The sequence below is a fragment of the Polypterus senegalus genome, chromosome 18, assembly GCF_016835505.1.
Source record: "Polypterus senegalus isolate Bchr_013 chromosome 18, ASM1683550v1, whole genome shotgun sequence".
Lineage (NCBI taxonomy): Eukaryota > Metazoa > Chordata > Cladistia > Polypteriformes > Polypteridae > Polypterus > Polypterus senegalus.
Window position 1 is genome coordinate 33,937,247 of NC_053171.1, and position 24,461 is coordinate 33,961,707.

At 37.0% G+C, this 24,461-nt stretch overlaps 1 protein-coding gene across 2 annotated transcripts in view; it reads left to right on the forward strand.

The window, feature by feature from the left end:
* Positions 1-841: 841 nt before the first annotated feature.
* The window catches only part of ltk (leukocyte receptor tyrosine kinase), a 165,662-nt gene continuing 142,042 nt past the window's right edge, over positions 842-24,461 (forward strand). The window contains exon 1 of one of the 2 annotated variants that reach the window (XM_039741471.1): positions 842-1,175. In XM_039741471.1, the coding sequence (XP_039597405.1) occupies positions 1,124-1,175 (52 nt within the window). In that variant the 5' untranslated portion in view covers positions 842-1,123. Of the gene's footprint in view, positions 1,176-6,520; positions 7,613-24,461 lie in introns of those variants that run through there. The other variant, XM_039741472.1, reaches the window with a different exon arrangement.

Consider the following 24,461-nt stretch of genomic DNA (forward strand, 5'->3'; position numbering starts at 1 on the left):
TCTGGCAACACAACACACCAGGCAGAAACCTAACCTGGACGGGGCATTAGTCCAAAGCAGGTCACATTTAAATACAACTTCTTAGTCATTCATACTGGGTCATTGGACTCAAATTACTCCCTTGATAGAGTTGATTGTTCTCCTTTTCCATCAAGGACAATGAATTTAAAATCATTGTGTTCAATAAAAGCCTGATGAAATGTAGATTGTCTTTATCTAAATGAAAAGATTTAAAAACGGTTTACATGAAACAATACAAGAGTATATAGATAATTATAAAATACAAACATTTTTCTACCGTGCATTGTAATTATAATCAAAGTGACCCAAGGTTATAAACGTACAATTTTTTTTCCCTATTGTGTTCACAAAAAAATAGTTCTTAAAGAAAGCCAATATTTGCCAAGAATTATATAAAACTTATATTTGCAAAATTCCATCTTAAATCTTATGAAAAATTTAGGGTATTGCAAAATACCTATTTACACAGTGTTTAAAACAAAAAAAATAAAGCTGAGATTCATATCAATAATAATTGTAAATAAAGTCATACAATTATGTTTAACTATGAAGTTAAATGCACTGCACGTTGGCAAATTGATTAGAGACGTATCGTGTCTGTGTGGATTTTTCTCTGCATACTTCACGTTTCTTCCTGTATCTCCAAGACATACATGCAAATATTAATAACTTAGTGTGAGTGGGCCCTACGAAGGGCGTATGCGCCTCCGATGGTTACAGGAAGGGCTCCGCCTTCTTGCGATGCTACCAATATATTAAGGGGGCCACACGGTGCTAATACCCCGGAATTTCGTGTACAAATTTCAAGTAAGGTTTCAAAATTCCATAACGGACAGTAATGTACTTCGTTTTTAGTGACTGTCTAGAGCATTAGGACCTGGGAGACAGCGAGAACAAGCAATCCAGCAAAAGTGTGAGAGCCAGAGAAAGGCGGCTTGTGTGTGCGCGTTTGAGTGTGGCAGCGCTAGAAAAACAGAGTGACAGCGAGCGTATAAACACAAGCAAGGATTCAGCATCAGCATCATTCACAAGCTGGAGGGACTGAGCAGAGGAGGGAAAGGAAGCAAGACTTGACTTTTCCGAACAAGACTTTTCCGGAGTCATGGTCGATTCCCAAATTATCCTTTGGCTCCTCGCTTTATGCGTCTCAATAGGTAAGTTCAGTTTTAATGATTCAGGCAGGTTTAACCAGAGTTGCGCACAAAACTTTAAAAGAAAGGTAAGGCTAGTGAAAGATATGCATATTGTGAAACCTGTGGATTTAAATATCCACCCGGAATGCCGTTCTTCGTGTGGTAAATGTATTACGATCTTCTATGTTCAAAAGATTTGCATATTTTAATTTTACTTTTTTGATAATATAAGCAATTTAAACAGAAGACCGTATTTAAGCAGATATGCCCCTCGCTACATATTACGTCAAATCGAAATGTGTCATTTTAATTTTGTCAGACATCATGAAAACGTTTGGATTGTAAGACTGGTTTAAGAGACTTTGGGATATAACGTGTATAGAGTGGAAGTTGAAAATGCTTCATTCATATGCAGGAAATACAGTATATTTTAAAAAGCGTTTTATTCGACAGCAAATTACACGACTATTATGACACTGGAATGAAGGCGATGTGCACATTTCTTGAACGTCCAATGAAAAAAAAACCAGTTCAGAAAATCGCAATCGCAGAGACCTTTAAAGACGTGGGACTGGACCGGGTGCATAGCGTCTCAGATGAGCCAAATTAACAGAACCACGCAAGTCATTTAGGGCTAGTAGAGTGTGCTAATCACATTATGCTATACCGCGACCTCTCGTGAAAAATATTTATATGTAAGTGCCCTGTATTTACTTTCACCACCTCACTTTTTACGACGGAATGCATTGATGAAAAAAGTAAAATATGTTTAAAACTAATTGAATCTTTAATGTAAGATGCGCCATAAGCTTATTTTTAACTACTAAGCTAACTGCAGACGGTACGGTGGCGCAGTGTTCAGCGTTACAGCCTCATAGCTCTACACTCTGTTCCTTTATCCGCCTGATCGATTCATGTATACGGAGTTTGCCAGCTGTCTCAATCATGGATAGAAAATAATACCATCATATCACGTACCTAAAAATCCGCACATTGTGCCATGCTTTACATAATATTTTTTATGGGTTCATGTTTAAACATATTTGTTTCTGTGCCATTTTGTACCTTCATAACCAGGAGTGTTTGTGTTGCATTGGGATACTGTGAAAATTAATATAAGAACTGAAGGTTATGAGGGCATACTGATTCATCAGCAGGCATACTGGAATGAATATGAATGTGAAGAGCCTGTGTTAGCCACATTGTAGACTTTCTTGTATTTTTTTGCACACTTTAACCATATATGTTCAACTATACAGGAGCCCGTTGCTGTATTGCTCTGTTTGTTACTCTTGTGTGGTTTGTAAAGTGTATGATGGTGCTGTCACTGAATGATGCTAAATAAAATAATGATTTAATTATTTATTGATATACTGTATATTCTAATAGACTGTGTTTGAATGTGTTTATGAGCAGTTTAACCTTTTATTTAACTAAATAGCTCTGTGCATTAGGCTGTATCTGTTCGCATAAACATGTGTTCCCTTGTTAATGCTGTCAGTTTGGTCTCATGAGTATTACATATATTAGTTTTTTATATATATATATATATATATATATGAAGTACATGTACTTACATTAAGTTGTGTTTCTACATGTGTCTGAATTAAAGGGCTCAAGAGATTAAACTTTTGAATAAATGTATTTGTTGGTTCCAATCACAGAACTTCATATACAAACAGCTGCTTTTCTGCATGAGTATGAAAATTGATGTTGTGCATGTGCAAGGAGTGAGACAGCTTGATTCAGAGTGTGTGCATATAAAATTGTGTGTGTGTTTGACCATGAAAGAAAATATATGCAGCAATGGCATTGATTATGTCTATTTCTGAATGAGAACAAATACCTGAAGGTGTGTGTTGGTACGTACTGGCACACAGTATTTTCAGTTTCCATTTGACTCCAGACTTTGCACCATGCTCTTAATTTTAGATCAAATGCATGCTTTAATGGGAGTTCTAAATTACCCTTGCATGAGCATGGTTGTGCTTTAGCAAACTTCTGCCATGGTTTGAGGCTCATTCCAGGTTGGTGTACTGTTCCTGTCAGAGCAGATTTAGGCTCCTTAGTGTTCTACATTTGTTATGTAGGTACTTACCATGAAAATCTTGCATTATTGTGAGCCAGTTGTGTGTATCTATGTCAGACACACAAAATTCCACACCACTGACAGAAATACTCCCCTTGGACTTTCTGAATGCTTGCCACTAGTATTTTATCAGATAAAATTAAGGAAGGGCTTCTGGAGACTCATCTTGGCAACTCGTTCTGAGTCCTGGGCCACATTGTGTTCATCCAGCCTTCAAATGCCTTCTGGGCTCTGTGTACACAGACAGCCTTGTCACATACTGAGCAGTGGCAAGTGCATACAATACTGCAGTACACTTGTCCCAGTGTCTTTAAATGCAGGCTCTCAGACTTTCTGCTAAAACACTGCTGCTCATTAATAAAACCAGATCATTTTAGTCATGCACTGCAGGAAAGACCTGGCAGATTAATCTTAAAAAGAGGCAAAGTGCTTTGAGAATTCAGAAACAAGGCAGTTGAAAGAGATGCACTGAATAGCTCTGCCTATACAAAAGGACTGGGCTCAGGAAACTATCTTAGGAATTGTATCTTGTAGTATAGAAAAAATTACGCAAAGACAGTCTTATAAAAACCTAACTGGTTTTTGTTGAAATTGGGAGACATTTTTTGTAGGTGGATATAGTGTAGTTAATAAGATAATTTGTTTTTTCATTATAATGCAACATACTCCTACAATACGATCACTATATACAGTGTAGGACATATTGGTAATTCATTTTTCTTATTTTATTATTAATTAAATGTTCTTTGAAAGATATTAATTAAAGTAATGCTGCTGTGGCCACCTTTCACATTTTAAAGGTCTGCTCATGGTGACTTAAAGTTGGAACACTGTATTTAAGTATGAGTTTGTTTGTCAGGGTGCAGAATCATTGTGTAGTCTGACGGCGTCTTGTTATATTACTACAATGGAGAAAATGATTTACGTTTCAGCAGATGGTGGGTTTCAGTCAATTATGACATGTAAGGTGGTGGCTCTAAAAGCTGACCTGATGTGACTGATTGTTCCCTGTGATATACTGGCACCCTGTGCACAGCTGGTTTTGGTGTCTTGCCCAATGCTGCCAAGACAGATGTTGTCTACTTTTGACTCTGTACTACAGAAAAAAAAGGAAAATAGATGAAGGGTTTGTTTGCATAGCAATCATTATTGGAAGCAGGAAAAGTTAGCAAGTATTATGAAACACTTGGACATTTAACATGTCATGTTTAAATATATTAAGAAGATTGTTGGTTTTATTTTGTGATAGAGTGGAAACACATTCCTCTGAAATTTCTTTGCTCTTGGCAGTTTGTGTTTATAACAAGTGACTCATATCCAGGTTACCTGTGTGCAGCTGGCACCTTCTTCCAGTATTTATATGAATTTTCTCTGGACTTCGTCCTCTAAATAACTGGTAATTCTTTTTGACTTGGTTTTAATGATTGTCTCACCCAAGAATAGCTCCATATCCCTGTATTAAAGAAATGATTAGGAAAAATGGATGGATCTGTGGATATATTTGCAAGTAAAAATGATTATATGATGTGAATGCACAAGATAAAAGGCTTCATGAAAACTGAATATGTCCCTGACCACACAGGTTCATATTAGGAAATGTATACATTGCCAATAGTAAAGTAAGTACATAAACACACCAGATTTGGAGAAACAAAGTAGACCTAATGTCTATCACTTACACCACTGGAGTGAGAAATGCAAATATAGGGATGATAATTTTGTATACATTTGTATTTGATTACACTAATGTGATATATGAAGAACACCTTCTTATATCAGGGATAAACAATTCAATTTTTTATGTAATTTATAATGACAACGGAATATCGTAATCTTTCAGCCCCAAGGTGCATTTAAAGAAAAGTCAAATAATTCCAAATATGTCATATACAGTGTTAAGTGATCAAGTAACCAGAGCAAATTATTATTGCTCAAAGTACAGCAGCATACATTGTTATTGCACCTGTTAATGAATAGTACATTACATATTATATATTGTATTACATTAGTATTATGCACATTACCAATATAGCTTATTGCACATGTTCAATTAAAAATGATCTCAGACTGAGGAGATTCAGAGTTTAGAAAGTTTATGGCAGATGGGAAAAAGCAATTTTTTAGTCTGTGCATACAAGGATTGACCTAAAGCATCTTCCTGACGGGAGGAGCTCAAACAAACAATTTCCAGGATGAGTTTTGTCCTTGAGAATGTTTTTGGCCCTTCTCACACAGCGAGTCTTATACGAGAGTTCGAGTGATGGCAGTTCAGTCCCAATAATGGTCTCTACTGTTTTTACGACCCACTGCAGGGCTTCTTTAGCAGCCTTGGTACAGCTGTTGAACCAGGCCATCATGCAGTTAGTTAAGATACTCTGTATAGTGTATCTATAGAAATTAAGGTCAGCTCTCCTTAGCTTCCTGAGAAAATAGAGGCGTTGTTGTGCTTTGCCTGTTATAGCCAAGCTGTTATCAGTCCAGGACAGGTCCTCTGAGATGGTGACTCCTAGAAACTTAAAGCTGGAAACTCTCTCCACAGCATCTGCATTGATTGTTATCGGACTGTGATTGGTCTTTTTGGTGGTCCTAAAGTCCAGAATAACTTCTTTGGTCTTTTTGGTATTTAAGACCAGGTTGTTGGTGTTGGACCATGCTGTCAGATTCTGAAACTCTTCCCTATATGCAGCTTCATTGTTGTCTGTTACAAGCCCAATGACAGTCGTATCATCCACAAATTTAACAGTAATGTTTGCTTGGTGGATGGGTTGACAGTCATGGGTGAAGAGTGCATAGAGAAGGGGACTTAGTACACATCCTTGAGGCACACCAGTGCTCAGGGTAAGGGTGGAGGATGTGTGTTTGCCCATCCTGACAGACTAGGGGCGGTTGGTGAGAAAATCCAGTAACCAGTTGCATATGGATGGAGCAAGTGCACTGAAAAAAGTATAACATTGATGTTGTTCATTCAACGTAAATTTTCTCTTTCAAGCAAGTTAAGATTAGTCATTCAGTGTTGCAGCTTGAAATATTTGGTTTCAGATCTCAATCAAAGTAAAAAAAAATGTTTGTACCAAATTAAGTTATGGTGGAGGGAATAAACGTAAAAATCCTATTTAATTTAACTTAATATTTTAGGTTGTTCATGTGCTGTGTTTGAGGGGCCGTTCGTATATTCTTTCGGTCGAACTTTCCAGTTAGATGGCTTTCCAACTGCCAAAAAAGAAGAACTTAAAAAATAGATTTACTTCAGTAAAAAAAAAAGTGAATTGCACCCAATCACTCTAAATGATTTCCCTCAACTTAAAAATTGCGAGAGGGCAGCATGCAGAGCCACACAGATGGCGTCCTCAGTTGGTCTTTCTTATTTTACGCCGTACGTGAGGTTACGATGGCGGGTCAATATACAGATAGACGTTGTAAACCTGTAGGTATAAATAACAGTTACCTGTGTTCGTAGTTTTACATTAAATTTGTTTATTTGCAGATCTTGTCGAAACCCATTACATTACACTTTAGGTAGAAATTTACACTGGTCATAAATCAGGTATCTTAATGCACTTATGCATTAGATTTAGCTGGAAGGCGGCAAAGTTGAAGACAGTTATCGTGAGAATAAGTGGGATTAGGTAAGAAGGCGCAACTTTTTTGAACAGTTGTATTAAGATATTTATAGAATTGTTACGTTTTCAAAGTGCAAGAATGTTTTAAAATGTAAATATTAAGATGACACAAACGCAGCAAGAAGACTTTATGACATTAGCTAAACGTTACGAGGATCACTTGTCGAAGCCACTGTCTAAACTTTTGAGGTTTTTCTAAAATATTGCTGATCTTTTAAAATAATTATGTCATCAAACGATGTCTTACTGAGGCTGTATATAGACGTACCAAGTAATACAAAATAAATTATATGTTAGTGTAGTGCCGGTTAATGCGGGATGAATATTTTTAGAAGTGAGGTGAAAAGATTAATAGCAGATCCAACTACATTTATGTACAAGTATGCCAAAAAGGCCTATGGCGTGGAAGGCCGAGTCTTCAACCTGCAGCCGAACCCTTCTCTTTTTAGTCCACTGGAATGAGAAACATGGAAATAAAGCCTATCTATACAAAAACAACGCGAACTCGTAAATCGTAGTAACGACCAGAATCAATAACTTGACCTATGAATATCTTTTTTCAGGAACCTAGGCTTTTCTCGCCGACGAGTCGTTACTTATTTATTAAGTGCCGGTACTAAACTGAATGCAGATTAGCTTTGAAACAGCCCAGAAGCCCCTACGCCAAGAAATGCACTGATGGTTCGCGCTCGACTTAAAATGAACAGCGCCGTGGAAACGCAAAATGAAGTTGGTAATTCATCCAGAAGGTAAGGAAAGAAAAAATAAAGCCTAGCATTTATACTATTTTTTGTTGCTGTACCAATTTTATGATTAATTGCGTTTTCGCGTACAATTCGTGAAATCGTTTGCATCTATCTCAAGTACAGTACTTCTTCTTCTTTCGGTTACTCCCGTTACGGGTTGCCACAGCGGATAATCTTTTTCCGTATCTTTCTTTCCTCTGGATCTTGTACAGTACATTGTTTCAAAATAAGGGAAGCTTCTTACTTTTGTGTTATACAGCATTTGGCTGCAACTATAGACGGAGTATCCTTTCGGGTGTGATCTGCAAGTTCTTTTATTTTTGTGCTGCATTTTGCAGAGCTATTTGGTTTTATTTTCAATGCAATGTATTCTCTGAGGTGAACATACATTCTTTTTTTTTTTTTTTTGTTTGGTCATTGTGCTTTCCCATATATCCATAGTAGAATGTGAGTGGAGCTCTAATTCATCTGTGCCAGCTGCAGTTCGATTCAGCTGTTTATAGAGTGGACTGGTATATTTAATTAACTGATTGTGTTATTTTCTCTAGCTTTGTCTCCTGTGGTTATATTATACTTTTCTATTTAATACTTGGTCTTGTTTATCTTAGGTAACAACTAATAATTTGATACATGGGAACTTACTTGATCTCTTTCCATAATTTATGTGCAGTTTTAAAATAAATTTTTGTACTTGAAAGTATTATTCCTCAGGATTTAACTAAACGTGCTGAAACAAGTGCCAGGACAACAATGAAACTACCTAATTCGTTGTTGCATTGTTTAATTTCTCAAATAGCTGAATGCTAAACACATTATTATAGTTGGATTTTTAGCTCAATTGGTAGAATATCAGACTGAGTTACATTCAATAGTTTTGTGTTGTGGGGTGGCACAGTGATATTAGGATCATTGCTGCATGATCAAATCTTTAGAGACACAAGTTCAGCCCCACTCTTATTTCTGTCTTATGTGGATTTTGCAGTGCTTCTAATTGTGACGGCATAGGTTTTCTCCACATACTCTGTTTTCCAAGTTAGACAACTCCAGTTGTTTGTAGCTGATACATTTTGGCAGAAAATATAGTGCTACACCATGTTTTGTACCCATTTACATGTTTTCATTTGAAAAGGACATTTTCTTACAGCTTAAAAATTATTGTTATAGTTTGAAGCATTAGTATGTCTTTTCCTAGGGTCTGATAAGGGTGTATAAATACAGGCTGAATCTATATGTTAAAGTGTGTGTGTGTGTCAAAAAAAGAGCACATTAAATTATATATAAAGCATAATTCAAAGGGACTTTTCTGGCTATACAGTATCAACCACTTATTGAAGTGTTTTGTTTAAACGTTTGGATAAGAATGGTGGGTCTGAGGCTAGGTATCTGTGCCAGTAATTGGAAGGTTCAAATTGCAGGTTCAAATCCCGTAAATGCCAGAAGTGACTCTACTCCATTGGGCCCTTGAGCAAGGCATCCATTCATCATCCAGCCTGCTATATCCTAACTACAGGGTCACGGGGGGTCTGCTGGAGCCAATCCTAGCCAACACAGGGCGCAAGGCAGGAAACAAACCCTGGGCAGGGCGCCAGCCCACCGCAGGGCACACACACTCACACACCAAGCACACACTAGGGACAATTTAGGATCGCCAATCCACCTAACCTGCATGTCTTTGGACAGTGAGAGGAAACCGGAGCACCCGGAGGAAACCCACACAGACATGGGGAGAACATGCAAACTTCACACAGGGAGGCCCCAGGTCTCCTTACTGCGAGGCACTGCGCCACTGTGCCACCCTTGAGCAAGGCACTTAACCTGCAATTGCTTCGTCCTGTATGATGTTAACTTGAATCCAATCCTGCAAGCAGGTCCTTCAACTTACAGGGAAAAGTTAGGGGATGGTAGCAGGATTGGCACTCCAGCCACTGTTGCACAGATGCACTCTGGTCCCAGTCTGGGTGTTTTGTTGTATGATGGGTGCATCAATATGCTATCAGCACATGCTCCTAACCACTCTCTCTCTCTCGGATGAGATATTGAGTGCATTCTGCTATTAGCTAAATAAACAGGTTTGTTACATTTTTATGAATGTTTGGGACTGAAGGATTGCTTTTGGCTAATGCTTTTGCCAGAGTCTTTGTATAATCTGAAAGAGAAGAGACAAACTACATTTGGAAGCGTGACGTGCTGTCTTCAGCAGCTACTGACACTACAGGAGTTTTGTTTGGTTTTATGTAGTGATTTTGTGACTTTAAAGAAGCCCTGTGCTTCTTGTTGTGGATATAGGTCTCTCCCTAAACCTTAATGTAATCATTTCTCTGTCTGCCCAGAAAACTTTTCATAACCAACACGTATCGATTTCCTCTAATTCATTTGAGTAGGAAGTGAGGGACTTCTAGTGTCACTGTATGGCTTTTCCTTTATACTGTATGTAATACTGAGGTAACCCAAACACAGGGTGTGTCTAAAGATGCAAGTCTGGGCCTTCAGTCTATACCCATGAATACAGTGTACTCAATAGAATAACAAGGATGCCTCAGGCCAAAGAAAACATAGATATTCAATTAATGGACTGGGCTAATAATATCCACCACAGCATATACATTGGGGTTGTAGTGAGTGTCAGACAGTGTGTCCAGGGTATGTGGGATGCTGTTTCAAGGTTGTAAGTTCACAGATTGCAGTGACTAGCTTTATGCTGTAGCAGCTGGGAAGTTGGTTTCAAATTCATAAGGTTGCTGTGCGAGGTCCTACTTCCAATCCACTTTGTGACACAGAGCAAGTCATGTTATCCTGCTTCAGTTATAAAAGTACATATAAAGAGTTGTATTGTGTATCTGTGTTTATTTAGTGCCTCTGTATAACACTATATAGAATTAATGTTGTTTGTTTATATAGGGGGCGGTACGGTGGCGCAGTGGGTAGCGCTGCTGCCTCGGAGTTAGGAGACCCAGGTTCGCTTCCCGGGTCCTCCCTGTGTGGGTTTCTTCCGGGTGCTCTGGTTTCCTTCCTCAGTCCAAAGACATGCAGGTTAGGTGCATTGTAAATTGTCCCTAGTATGTGCTTGGTGTGTGGGGGTGTGTGTGCCCTGCAGTGGGCTGGTGCCCTGCCCAGGGTTTATTTCCTGCCTTGTTTGCTCCAGCAAACCCCTGTGACCCTGTAGTTAGGATATAGCGGGTTGGATGATGGATGGATGTTTATATAGGGTCCGTCTTGAAGTCCAACGCTGAGGCACAGTGACCTTGTTGGGCAAGTGAAAGATCCTTGCTGCTATTGATAATCTAACCATTTAAACACTTAGGCTTGGGAGAGAGTGCAGTGTATTGAGGAACCAGTAAAGAAAAGACTGAATGAATATTTTTTCTGGCTAGAGCTTCATCATAAATCATTGTATTACATTCTGAAACATGCTGCTGAGCTACAGTAGGGAAGGTGTCAGTACAGGACCAGACATTCAAAGTCCCTTCACAAGAAACTGAAAAGTAACTTTTATGACACTTATTTGTTATTCTTCTGTTGTACAGTTTATGCAAATGTAACATATTGTGGCGAAGCATGTCATTTATATCTGTTTCATTGTGTTAGTTGAACTGCTGCAATGCAATGAATATAAAGGATAATAACCTGCTGTTCTAAATCTACTGAACATACTACACCTATTCTCTCTCGACTTCACTGGCTCCCAGTTAACTACAGAAAATAATACAAAATACCGCTCTGAAGATTTAAAGCTTTTCACAGCCTCACTGATATCCTACAGACTGACACTCCTCTTGCTCACTCAGATCCTCATCTGCAGCTGTACTTTCTGTACCACACATCAAACTCTGTGCTATAGGAGCTTGAGCGTCTCTCATAGTGCTCCACTCAGGAATTCTTTTCCCTCTCATATTCGTCAGCTTGATTAAATATCAGATTTTAAAACACATTTTAAAATATAGCTATTGTACACAGAAGAAACACTGAAGATATAAGGAAAATAAACAAATGTACAGAAATGCAGGGTGGCAACAGAGGACTAATATGCTTCTAGTAAGTAATAAGTCAATCATAAGTTGAGTTTAGTAATCATAATTCAATTAATTAAACATATAAGTATAAATAGTAGACAGGAAAATACAGCAATAGCATGAACATACAGAAAACACCAAAACTATATAATGATATTAAAGAAATATACAGCTATATACAAAATCCTGAGATAATCTATATAGAGCACTATGGAAATTTCTAGTTAAATTGAAAAAAAGAATAAATATTGTTGTATTGAATACCTCTACTTACATTAATGAAGGTTTCATACAATTTAATGATTGCTCCTGTTATGAATTATTAAAAAAGATGCCACTCCCCACATTATAACTTTAATTAAATCCTTATTTGTCATGGACTTGTTGTCTCAAGCACAAAAGAGTTCCAAACACTTACAATAATGCCCATTCGAGGGGGATATCACCGTCAAGCCCCAGCAAGTAATAAGCGCAAACAGTGAATCTTTATAAAATTAAAGATTTGTTCCTCACTAAAAGGATTCCAATCGCAATGAAGTTCCATGGAGCACAAAGGCAAAATGGAATTAGCAGAGACAGGCAGTCCAAGTCGAACAAAGTGCCAATATTGAATCCAAAAGAAAGACCAAAAAACAGAGCAGAAAGTCGAAAAATCGGAGGTCTGATAATTCACAAAAATCACAATAAACACAAGTACATTCACCAGCTCCCTAGCATATTCACAGTGAAGCCAGGATCTGTGGAAGACCCTCCAGATTTATGGGCTAGAGGGCTATCCCTGGTGGTAATTAACAAGTGACCCTGCCATGACATTTTTACTCATACTCATTCTGTTGAACTAACTGATGCCAAGACACAAAAATAATTTTTCAATCTACATCCTTGGTTACCTGTTTGTATCTACTACCAAAGATACACAATAATCTTAATAATTCCCCTAACAGACCTATGGTTTCTGGCAATAATTCAGTTTTGCAAACGCACAATTCATTAACTTTTACATGACAACATTTGTCTGTCTCTGATATTCCTATATAAAAGATTCTACTCACTTCATGGATTTCTTGCAATGAATTTTTAATATGTTGAAGACTTTTTTGATTTAATTTGTAAACTTACCAATAATTCTTTGAATTGGAATTTTTTTTGTCTTTAGCAATTTTTGTCATCACTATATAGCAGAGGGTTCAGCCTTAGTATTAGCATAGTATTGCTAATATTTTGTGTGTCCAATTCAAAAAAATAAATACTTTCTTCCTGTGACAATGTTTTTTCTGAACATATTATATATGGTTACAATATATTGATGATATTTTTCTTATTTGAAATGGTGATCTTGGTTCATTACATTTTTTTCATAATTATATTAATAAATGGGACCTCTATCCCAGATTCACTCTTAATTATAGCTTTAGTTCTATTCCTAAATGATTTCACCTGCTTTTTTTGAGTTCCCTTTCCCAACATGCACATCTATTGTACTCTTTTGATGGAAATCCTTCAACAGTATTTAATTGCGACAAGGACAGTATGTTTATTTTTCTTAGTTTTTCTGTTGTAATATTTCTTTGATGTTTCACTTATTTTTAATTCAGTAATTTCATTTAATTTTGTTTTTTTCCAGTTCTCAAGTTTAAACTACGGATTTCCTCTAATTACAGACTAAATAAAGATTGACTTGTCCTTAATTAAACTTGACTACCTACTTTTCTCCTTTCAGTTTTCTGTGCCACTCTGATTTTACTCTTCTTTATTACTTTATTTACCATATTTTCTTTTTTTTCTGTGTAGTTGCGTATCCCTTCCTCTTAAATGTTCTGGTTGTAACCTGGTCTATGACATTTTCTCTTGTACAACAGGTATCATTTTTTTATTGTTTCTTCCATTTTTGTTTTCTTTTCTTATACTGCATCATACAAATTGGCCTTTCCAGTTTTCTTCATCTGGAGCACCGTTTCACTCGCCTTTGAAAATCTTAAAAGCTCAAGTAATTTAAAAAGGTCAAGCGATGTTTCCATCTCCCAAGAAAGGATATGCGTATATCTTTCAGTTTTATCATATGTTTTTCCATTTACCGGTATATTCTGCTCATCTTTATTAATTTTGATTAAGGACATTCTATCTGTCTCTGTTTTCATGCTAGTCCACTGTTCCTCTGTTGCCACCTTATATTTCTGGATATTTGTTTATTTTCCTTTTAGTGTTTTATATATTTATTCCTATTGGCTCCAGCAGACCCCCTTGACCCTGTGTTAGGAAATAGCGGGTTGGATAATGGATGGATGGATGGATGGATATATTTATTCCTATATTTTTATTATTTTTTCTATATAATATTTTCACTTACTCAATTTATGTACTTTGTCCTGAACACACTTTCTTCAACATATTTTTTCTTTGTTTTCTAATTCTGTTATCTACTTTAAATATATAATTTTGATTTACACATTATTATTGTTTGTTAAACCCTGCTTATACCGATTATTATTAACTGTATAATTAGTTGCTACATTCTGTCCATTACTAGCACAGAAGCCCAATAACATTGTATAAACAGTATGGATACAAGTCAGTCAGCCTGCCTCTCCCAACCGCGTCCCTGGGTGTAACTGTAAGTTCCTGCTTGAGTCAGTAGGTGGCAGTTTTTCAGGCACTTAATCCAGGGTATCTAGGAAGACTGAATTTTTTTTATTTTTTTTAGTATACTGTACAAATAAAAGTCAGACTTTCCCTCTCTGAACCTAAGGCTACATTGAAACAGCCTTCTTAGGCACTGGTACAAACTTCAGTGGTGCAGCACTCATGTAGGTACCTCTGAATATTACCACACCCACCTGGTGCATTCTGTGGAGGAAAACTCCAGAGTAATACTGAGCTCTTAAACAAGAAGTGTAGTTCCAGAGCTAGTGATTTACTTAGGACTGTGTCCAGCTATACTAGCCAGCACTTTTTAAATTCCTGTATGGGCTCTGGCATCTTCTCCATCAGGGAGTTACAGTACATTATGTTGGTCCTGTTGCAAAGGTTTGTGTCTTTGTCTGTCTCACTTATGCTTGCACCCTGACTTGCATTGAACCTGATCCTCACCCTTTTTCTTGTGAAGGGTAATTCTACATGGGGTCTTTGTGTACAGTACTTTATTTAGAGTTACAGTATATGTGTCAATCTGCTACCATGCACCAGGGAGGGAATTGACCAACATGTTCTGGTGGCTGCTAACCATTCTGCCACACCACTGCCCTAGATAAAGAAGTTAACTGAATGAATATGTTATTACAGTTACTGACATTATAATTCAAACTTGGTTTGTGAGACAGAGAAATTAAAATAAGTTTGATGAAGCCGGAAAAGTGGATGGTTTATATGGCACATAGCTCCGCATTTAACTTTTCATTTATTAAAATATGTAGAAGTCAACATTCTGGACATAGTCTGGTGTTCAGCACTATGTGTTGCCAAAAATTGAAAAGCAGAATGATTTAAATCTTATAAAGAGCACAGGACTGTCTTGCATGAACAAGTCAATGTGACTTATTGTTTTTAAGTATGACCTTGGGGTTTGGAGGAAGAAGGAGGGGGAGAGTTTAAAGTATGTGGACAAAAGATCTGAAAGTCATGTCAAGAAGTTCACTTATCACTACAAGCGCATTTTTGTAAGTTATGTAGCATTCTGTAACCTGGTTTCTACTATTAGTATTCAGGGAATAATTATTATTATGTTAGTATATGTGGCTGTTTCTACTTGTTTTATATTTTTCCTTGTAACTTAAATCTATTAACTATCTGTTGACCAACACAGGTCCATTGACTACAGGATCTTAGCCTGACATTTTTCAAATGAGAATTTTTTATTGTAATTTAGTTTAGATGGAGTGAGCATTCTTTCAATTGAATATGTAATGTATGAATTCCAATGATAGAGTAAATATAAAAAAGACAGAGCAAGTTAAATTGCCCAATAAATTACAGATTTGGTGAAATACAACAGCAGAAATGCCCTGGGATAACTGAATTTGCACATGCAGCTAAATACAGAAACATCCTTATAAAATGATTTTGGTGCTCAGATAGGAAAGGTGCAAAACAGATCTATCAAACCATCTCACCAATGAAAGCAAGTCCATAGAGTCTAAGGCAAAATTAATTTAAAATGAGCCTGACTCAAAGTAGTTTAAATTTTCAACTATGGGATGTTTGTAGTTTCCAGGTAATGTAAATTGTAACAATATGAATAAAATTAGAAGACAAAGCAAAAGCTGGCCACTGCTGAGCTTATGTAAATGTCTTTCATATAATGTGTAAAAATAGACCTTAATATGCTACCATATTTCACTAAATTCTTTTTATTTTTTTTTTGTAAGCAATCAATAAAGCACACTGTGAAAAATGAAAAATTGTGCCATCTGATCTCCACCAAATTTTGCACAGATGTTGACACTGATATAAGGAAAAAAATTCACAAAGGAGAGATTAAGGGACAGGTTTTCCTAATTTATTGTAAAAAGGTCAGCAAGTAGTATGTGCACTACTAACTACATGGCTTGCTTAAATATGATGTAAAGGTGTATATGTTTTTCTGAGAGGTGTTATTCTGTTAGATGCTCCTAGTCAAATGTAATATGATTATGACTGCGTGATTGGTGCAATCCTGGTATCTTAAGATTGTCTAAATAACTAAAAGATTGTATTTATTTGTATTCAGGTTGAGAAACCTTGCAGACCTCCTAATAGTTGTGTTGTTTCATTAAACTTCAGTATTGATGAGAGGTGCATGTGATGTGTTGGAAAAAACACATTTTATGGTGTCCTTGAAGGTGATGTTACCATGTGTGTTGTGTTGCTTTCAACAATGACCACTGATGATTTACAATGTGCCTTTCAAAAATGGCCTAAGGGAGAACCCTATCTCTAGGTCCTTTCTGTACTCATTGTTGCCCATCACTCAGTTCCAACCAGAAATGAAATTCATCAGTGTAGATGTCACTGGAGATGAATCACTCAGGGTAAAGTTCCTTCTCCCTCTAGTCATCCTCTCTGAGATTGCAGAAGTTAGAGGTAAATTCAGTAAATTGGGGATTAGACACAGCCTTTCTCCACAAGATGAGCTAAAAGAACAAACATCCCTCAGTAAGCCGGTGAGAAAGCTGGTAGCTGAAGGAGTTGGTTAAACAACTATGAGTGCTTTTCTCCTTTTTGCTGCAAACACGTAGCAAAGATGAGAATTGGCGTCACTGTGCTACTGAGTGCAGTCTTTACGCTAGAAAACTATTAAGTTATTGTACCTCCCCATCATACTTTATGCAGGAGTGCAGATTAGCATCACACAAACTGCACAGTTCCTATAGATGTGAGAGGTGGGGTGCTGATGGTGCTACAGCATTCCTTAACTTCTGTCGATATGCCAATTTTTGCTTGTTTTTATAATGGTGTGCAATGAATTAACACAGCTAATGGTTTCACATTTGAATCGAACTTTTCAAGCGGGTTGCCTATTTCCTACTTGACTTTTGTCAGTCAATTTGCGGAGAGAGAGAGAGATAATGAAAGTGTGAATCACCGTCACTGAAATCACCTTTCCCCCTCTTTTCATTTATAATATTGTGTGGACACGAAGTACCCAATGCAAAGGTCACGTAAACATTCACCAAGATAGAAGGCAAACTCAATCCCTGGACCTTTGATGAAACAGCATTAACTACTACGCCACATCAAATCAATCAACCATGTATTTTGTTAACTTGTGTATACCAGAGGAGGATCACAGAAAACTACATGATATGGTAAAGTATCTGACTTAGGACAGGAACCAGCCTTCCTAAACACTGAGACATTTACTGACTCTGGTTAGCATAACCTACATACAGTAGCTTGGAGATGTAAGAGGAAACCGATGCACCTGAAGAAGCCCAACTGTACCCAGACATGGACCAGGCATATTAAAACTGAAAATTCACTGAGGTCTTTTATGTAGTCATGTATGGAAAATTGTGTATTACTTCTTGTAATCATATTTTTGGAGCAAATTTAGTTTGAGGCTTAAGAAATGAAGAAAAAAGATCACAATAGTAATGTCACTCCGTTCTTAAGGCACCCAGTACACATTCACAGATTCAGAGGACATTTGTGGTAATAAAGGCTCTTGCTGAATGAAATTAGCTTATTTCAATTTCTGAATGATGTATTCTTGGTGTTGCTTTCTAGCCTCAGTGATACTTAATGAAATGAACAGTTCCTAAGATGGTGAATCAAGAAAAGATTGAACTCATTTGTGAGTTTCTAGTGTGCAGCTTGGAACTGTAACTAGCATTGCTAACTAAGAAATTTTGCCTGTAAGACTCCAACTCGGACAGTTGCTAGGCTGTTGTGATTAGTAAGTTGCATCACTTAACTTTTCAGTTGCTCATCCTAGTGAGAGTAGCTGTGGTAATGTGCTAGTCTCTCACTTTTCTGGGGCTTCCTTCCAGCTTGTTTGAGCTCATCTACCAGTGGGATTGCCTGATAAACCTCCTTTGGGAAGTCAATTACCTATGGGTAAAACAGTAAATGTTTTAAGGAAAAACTGTAAATGTTAAAGTCCACCATAACCCTTTTTTGACCGTTGTTAAGCACTCAGCAGTCAGGTTATTAGTCTCATCTTGCAGATGACTTCTTTATGCTTTTTATGTCAATGAGTACCTCTTTCAAGAGCTTTTCATAACAGATTATATACAAATCTGGCACAAACACCTTGGTAAACTTCGAACCCTCAAGATCCCTTATTATCCAAATGCCTTCTCCATTAAGTTGTCTTTCACAAGCACTATACCAGTTACTCTCAGGCTTTCTCATTCCCATCTTAACACATTCTCTTCTCATAGAGTCTTGTCTCTTTTCCTGTGATTCAGTGCTAGCCAGCCACCTCCTATAGTACACTAGATGTCAGTGTGGGCTGAAAGACGTGTTTCACAATGGCTATATTTCTGGGTAGACACACCTGGTAACAGTTCCCACCCACCCCCCGACTTTTTAATTGAACGAAATTTAGCCTCATCTGCCCACTTTTTAATATCCTAACATTTAAAAAAAAAACTGCTTCTGGGTCAATTCTGTGCTTACACTAAAAGGTGACGGACACTCCTGGCACATTTACAAAAGAGTCTTTATGAAGAAGAAGAATTCCGTGGCATTTATAAGCATTGTCAATGAAAGATAAGCTTAATCAAGGCTGAGCCTGTTAGACAGACTTTGAAATTCTTGCCGTGACTAACAAGACTGGCCTCCAGATGTCACAGCTGGGAGCCGACTTTGTCTTTTGAATTCATTGCAGAAATCTGTTGGCGTAATAGAATCTCAAGCACAGGTCATCAGCTTTTTAGCCAAGTGTGTGTGTACCCCACTAGTTGATGCCGATCTTTAGTATTCATATTCCTGCTAGGTGTCATCCTACCTTTTGACAGGCATCAGTCAAACATGCAGTCTAATGCAGTTAACTTACTCATTCGATATGTTTTTTTTTCATTCATTTGTTCAGCTCATTTCATTTTCTTTTTTAATTGTAATCATAAGAGAGAGATCCTATTGTTTTGGCAATATAGAACACAGAATTCTCTTTAAATGTAAGGGAAAAGTGAAGGCTCAGATTTTATAGAGTAGGCAGTAGTTTGTAGTTTTTCCTAAAGATGAACTAATAAAAACATGCTGGGTTTAGTATAATTCCTTATAGCAATTTTTATTTTAATGCATTTACTATCGATGAGCCTGATTTTGATATTTGAGCCTTAAAGGTGTTACATTTTTTAGAGAAAAGTTAGAACTTGTTTAAGGAACAAGGATTAGATTTACAAATGGCCAATTTGCCTTTAGCAATAAAAATAATACTAATAATTATAATAATTAGTATTTATATAGGACTTTTCTGAAACCCACAGATGATTTTCACAGTATTTAAAAAGCATAACAAACATTTATGGATGTTTTCACGTCTTCAACCCAATGTCAATGTCATATAATTCTTCACTGTGAGTGCACATTGGTAATTATGCTTATGTGTGCACTATACAGTGTAATGGACTACTGTCTCAAAGCTCATTCCTCTTTGAAGGATGTTGTTTCTGAGAAGAATTGCAGTTTTCTACACCCCTTAATAGTATATGTGGTTACAGAAAAAGAATAGCTAGTAGAATAAAAATCATGCAAGAAGAGTCACAAGTGCACACACAAGTGTTTTTGGATTAATGCCTTACAATATCAGATTCTAGGTCATAACAATGTCATTGTGAAATTTACATGTAGTCTTTTTAATGTGTCTACCTTCTTTGGAGAGCAGCATTTTTTCATTATCCAATGATGTACAGTTAAATGGACTAACTGCTTTAAATGATTACATTTTTGGCATGTTAGTGAATGTCCCATGTGACAGATTTACATTCTGTCCAGTTCTTCCATAAATATCACATGCTGTTACTCAGTAGCACTAAGTCTAACAGCTGACTACATATTCAGTTTTCATACGCTGTCTAGATTATTAAAGAAATGCATAACACCTGTGATACTGTTATTTGTCAGTTTGGCTATTGCTCTGAATGAAAAGTGAGCCTTGTTTCTATTTTCACAGGGTGCTTCTAATATTTCTGGCACTCTCTTAATTTATTTTTATTTCCTATTAATTAGACTGCTTGGTACCGAAGTTCTGAACCGTACAATGGAAAAAATTGTTATCTTGGATGTCTGCATTTATAGTTCACATCAATTGGTTGAGCACTGACTTTTAGTAAGTGGAGCTGGACCTTATCCAGCTTCACCTCCTGGACATTTGGTCCAGCAGAAATGACCTTCTGGCTTTTATAGGTAAGTTTATTTCGATTTTTGAGTTTCTTGCAAAAATGAGTCCATGTACTTTTCTACAGTTGATACTGGTACCTCTTTAGATTAGTGTTAGATGATTCCTATAGTTACCTTGATGTTTTCTCAATAATTTAGTCATGTGAATAGTACTGAATAAACAAAGTAATGGGCCGTGGCTTTAATTTTCAAATAAGAATAAATAAATCCTGCTTAGTTTTTATTTAATAAAGCAGGAAAATTGCTGTGCCTTATCAAAGTGAAAAAGCCTTTTGTGATTAACATCTTATCCTAATGTGGAATTACTTCAACCCTAAAACTTCATGATTCTTTATACCTTGATGTGGTTGTGATGTGACCAATTAGCTTTGACTTGCAATCATTTTAACTTGTAAGGTCATTCATTTGAGGGAGTTAGAAATGTTACCAAAAGTAAATTTGCATTCATCCTCTGAGTGTAATGGAGAAGGCTACAGTTGTCTATCTAACAATCCATTCATTTTCTAACCAGCTTATCCAGTTTAGGGTCATGGGGAGCTGATGCCTATCTTAGCTGCACATGCTTGAGGAATTAATAATAGAACCTGGTATCAAACCATTTGGCTATCTCTGTGCATGGGGCTAGTCCACCAGTTAATTTCAAAATAAATCTTACTTAGAAACTGGAAACTTTCATATTGGGCAGACATACATGAAGATCAGCTTATATTTGAAGTATGAGGCAACTCTAATGTTACGACATGTAATGTTCTAATGGACATGCACAAGTGCAGAGATGCACAGTAAATTGGGTTGATAAAAAATCATACTTCATTGCTAAAAAGAAGCACCAGCAAACTCAAAATTTGTGTGTTTAGATGTGATTTTGAAGCCAAAATAATAACTATTGGTATGACACCTAAACTATTAAAACATAGTGAGTACTGTGTACAGTATCTAGAACTGATCTTAATTAGATATCTTTAACTTCTGTCCCTTTAGTAAGTAACAGCTTTAGTATCACCACCTGTTTGCGAAGCTTTGTTGTGTTGTATTTGACTCTGGACCATCATTCCATGCTTGTTGTCATTGCAGATCTGTTTATTTTCATTTTAGAAACATTTTGTGTGTTTTACCTTATCTAGACTATCCTTCTGCCGAGGCTTTGTTCAGGCTTTTATTTTTGTGTGTCTGTGCTACCGTAATGCTCTTTGCAGTGGTCTTTCTTAAATGTTCGTTACACCAACTTTAGATCTCTCTAAATTCAGCATTTTGCTTATTGATACACACAGTTTGCAGAGAGTTTTGTCTGCTTTTTCTAACTCCTCTTTGATAAATTGATACAATTTAACATCTTAATGTTGACTTTTAAATATGTGCATTGCAGTTCACCAACCTATTTAGTGGCTTTAATTAATCCTAATTTGCCAAACAGAACTCTCTGCTTTGTTGAAAACCATCTTTTTGTTAATCCTAATTTAAAGGTACACACTTTTTAGAGCCAGTGCCATTAATTATTTTACTGTAAAACTCTGGAATTCTTTGGCTCTTTTAATTGGGTAACTCCATTTATTCAATCTAAATTAAAGACTCACTTATTCGATTGTTCATTTTAATTATTTCCCTCTGACCTATTTATGGGCTATCTATATATATTTATCTTAGTATCTTTTACGATGGTCTTGTTTTATGCAATTATACGAGGGACATTCAAAAAGTTTCCACACTTTTTTTTAACTATTTTTTAAGAATTTCAAAAACAAATGACATCACTTTTCTACACACAGTAGTCACCTTTCTTTGTGATGCAATTATTTTATGTGTTGTACCAACTTCTTAATGCCTAATTACTACTCCTCCCGCCTTTACCGTTTCTATTGAAAATATAAAAGTGTGGAAACTTCTTGAAAGTCCCTCGTATATAGAACTTATTCTTGGTTACCTGTATTTTTTTTTCTTCTTTCTGTAATTATGTATTATTAATGTAAAGTGCTTAAGGTACTTTCATATAAAGGGGCACTTAAATAAAAAACCTTGAAATCCTTGTGAAAGTTCACACAACCCATATTTGAATGCTGTAAAAGTAAATGAGATGCAGTGTTCAGTTAGCAGTAGTAGTTATTACAACTAATTGCTGCAGTTCAGGATAGTTAGGCCCAGTGTACACAGGCATACTGTAAGCAATACCAAGCACTGATCTTACTTATATGAGAACCAATAATGATGATCTCCATTTGAAAAGCTTAATTTTACAAATGAAGGCTCTAAGGCTAAGGATCTCTGCTGGTATCTGGAAGGTTGCTGGTTCAAATCCCATTATTGCCAAAAGAGACCCTGCTTTGTTGGGCTCTTGAGCAAAGCCCTTAATCTAAAAAATGGATGACCCTGCACTCTGACTGTGAAAGGTCATGTGAAAGACCATTTCCCCTCAGGGATTAATACAGTGTACCAAATACCAAAAGAAACTAAAGCTGGGGAAAAATATAACAAAGGAAATTTAAAGAATCAGTTATTTGTGACATTTGACATTTTAATTTGATTTATCCATTAAATATTACTCCTAAGTATGTGTTACTAATCAGCTAATGTGAGACTGATATTTACAGTATATGGAGTAGACAACTGCAGAGTCACAAACCTGATAAAGTGTGTTGCTACAAAAGAGGGTTTATGCAGTTTGTGTGAATGAAAACGCCTAAATACCATTACTATTCAGTAATTTATGTGGCATAATATATAATTATAATTGAGTTTTTATTTTCTTTATTATAGATTTTAAGTAGTATATATTTTTAGGTGCATAGAAAATGCCAGTAAATTTAGTACATGCATGTAGTCAAATAAGCTAGATAATCCATTCTGATTATGTAATTTTCTATAAACGCAATGCTGAAATCTCCCCTGAAATCAACAAAATCCCCTCAATTTGTTGTTACACGTGAAGCCTCCCAACCCAAATCTAGAAATAACATTTATGCCCTGTGTGCTGTCATTGTTAGACACATCTGCTGTTTCATGCGTATTGACTACAATAACTAGTCACCTCCAGTGACTCTTTCTTATTAATGTGTTTAACAGGAGTTCAGTAAACTGGCTGTGACTGCACAGTGTTTAGTTCAAATGCCTATATTACAGTTCATCTTTCTGTGAATGCAAACTGCGAGTTCTTTGAAACATGGTTTGACTCCAGCTGTGATGTTAACAAAAGTGAGTGATAGAGACAACATACATCATTTACATCGTTACTAGCCTAAATTATATCTTTGTATACCAAAGTATAATCTGGCTTTCCCCTTGAAACAGGGTATATTTATTTTTAAAACGTTTAATATTTTCTCCATGCAGGTATAAATATTTATATGTCTAACTGGGACCTTTTTTGAAGATCCATCCATCCATCCATCCTCTTCCGCTTATCCGAGGTCGGGTCGCGGGGGCAGCAGCTTAAGCAGAGAGGCCCAGACTTCCTCTCCCCGCCACTTCTTCCAGCTCTTCCGGGAGAATCCCATGCTCCCAGGCCAGCCGGGAGACATAGTCCCTCCAGCGTGTCCTGGGTCTTCCCCGGGGCCTCCTCCCGGTTGGACGTGCCCGGAACACCTCACCAGGGAGGCGCCCAGGAGGCATCCTGATCAGATGCCCGAGCCACCTCATCTGACTCCTCTCGATGCGGAGGAGCAGCGGCTCTACTCTGAGCCCCTCCCGGATGACTGAGCTTCTCACCCTATCTTTAAGGGAAAGCCCAGACACCCAGCGGAGGAAACTCATTTCAGCCGCTTGTATTCGCGATCTCGTTCTTTCGGTCACTATCCATAGCTCATGACCATAGGTGAGGGTAGGAGCGTAGATCGACTGGTAAATTGAGAGCTTTGCCTTACGGCTCAGCTCCTTTTTCACCACGACAGACCGATGCAGAGCCGCATCACTGCGGATGCCGCACCGATCCGCCTGTCGATCTCACGCTCCATTCTTCCCTCACTCGTGAACAAGACCCCGAGATACTTGTACTCCCCAACCCTGAGAGGGCATTCCACCCTTTTCCGGCT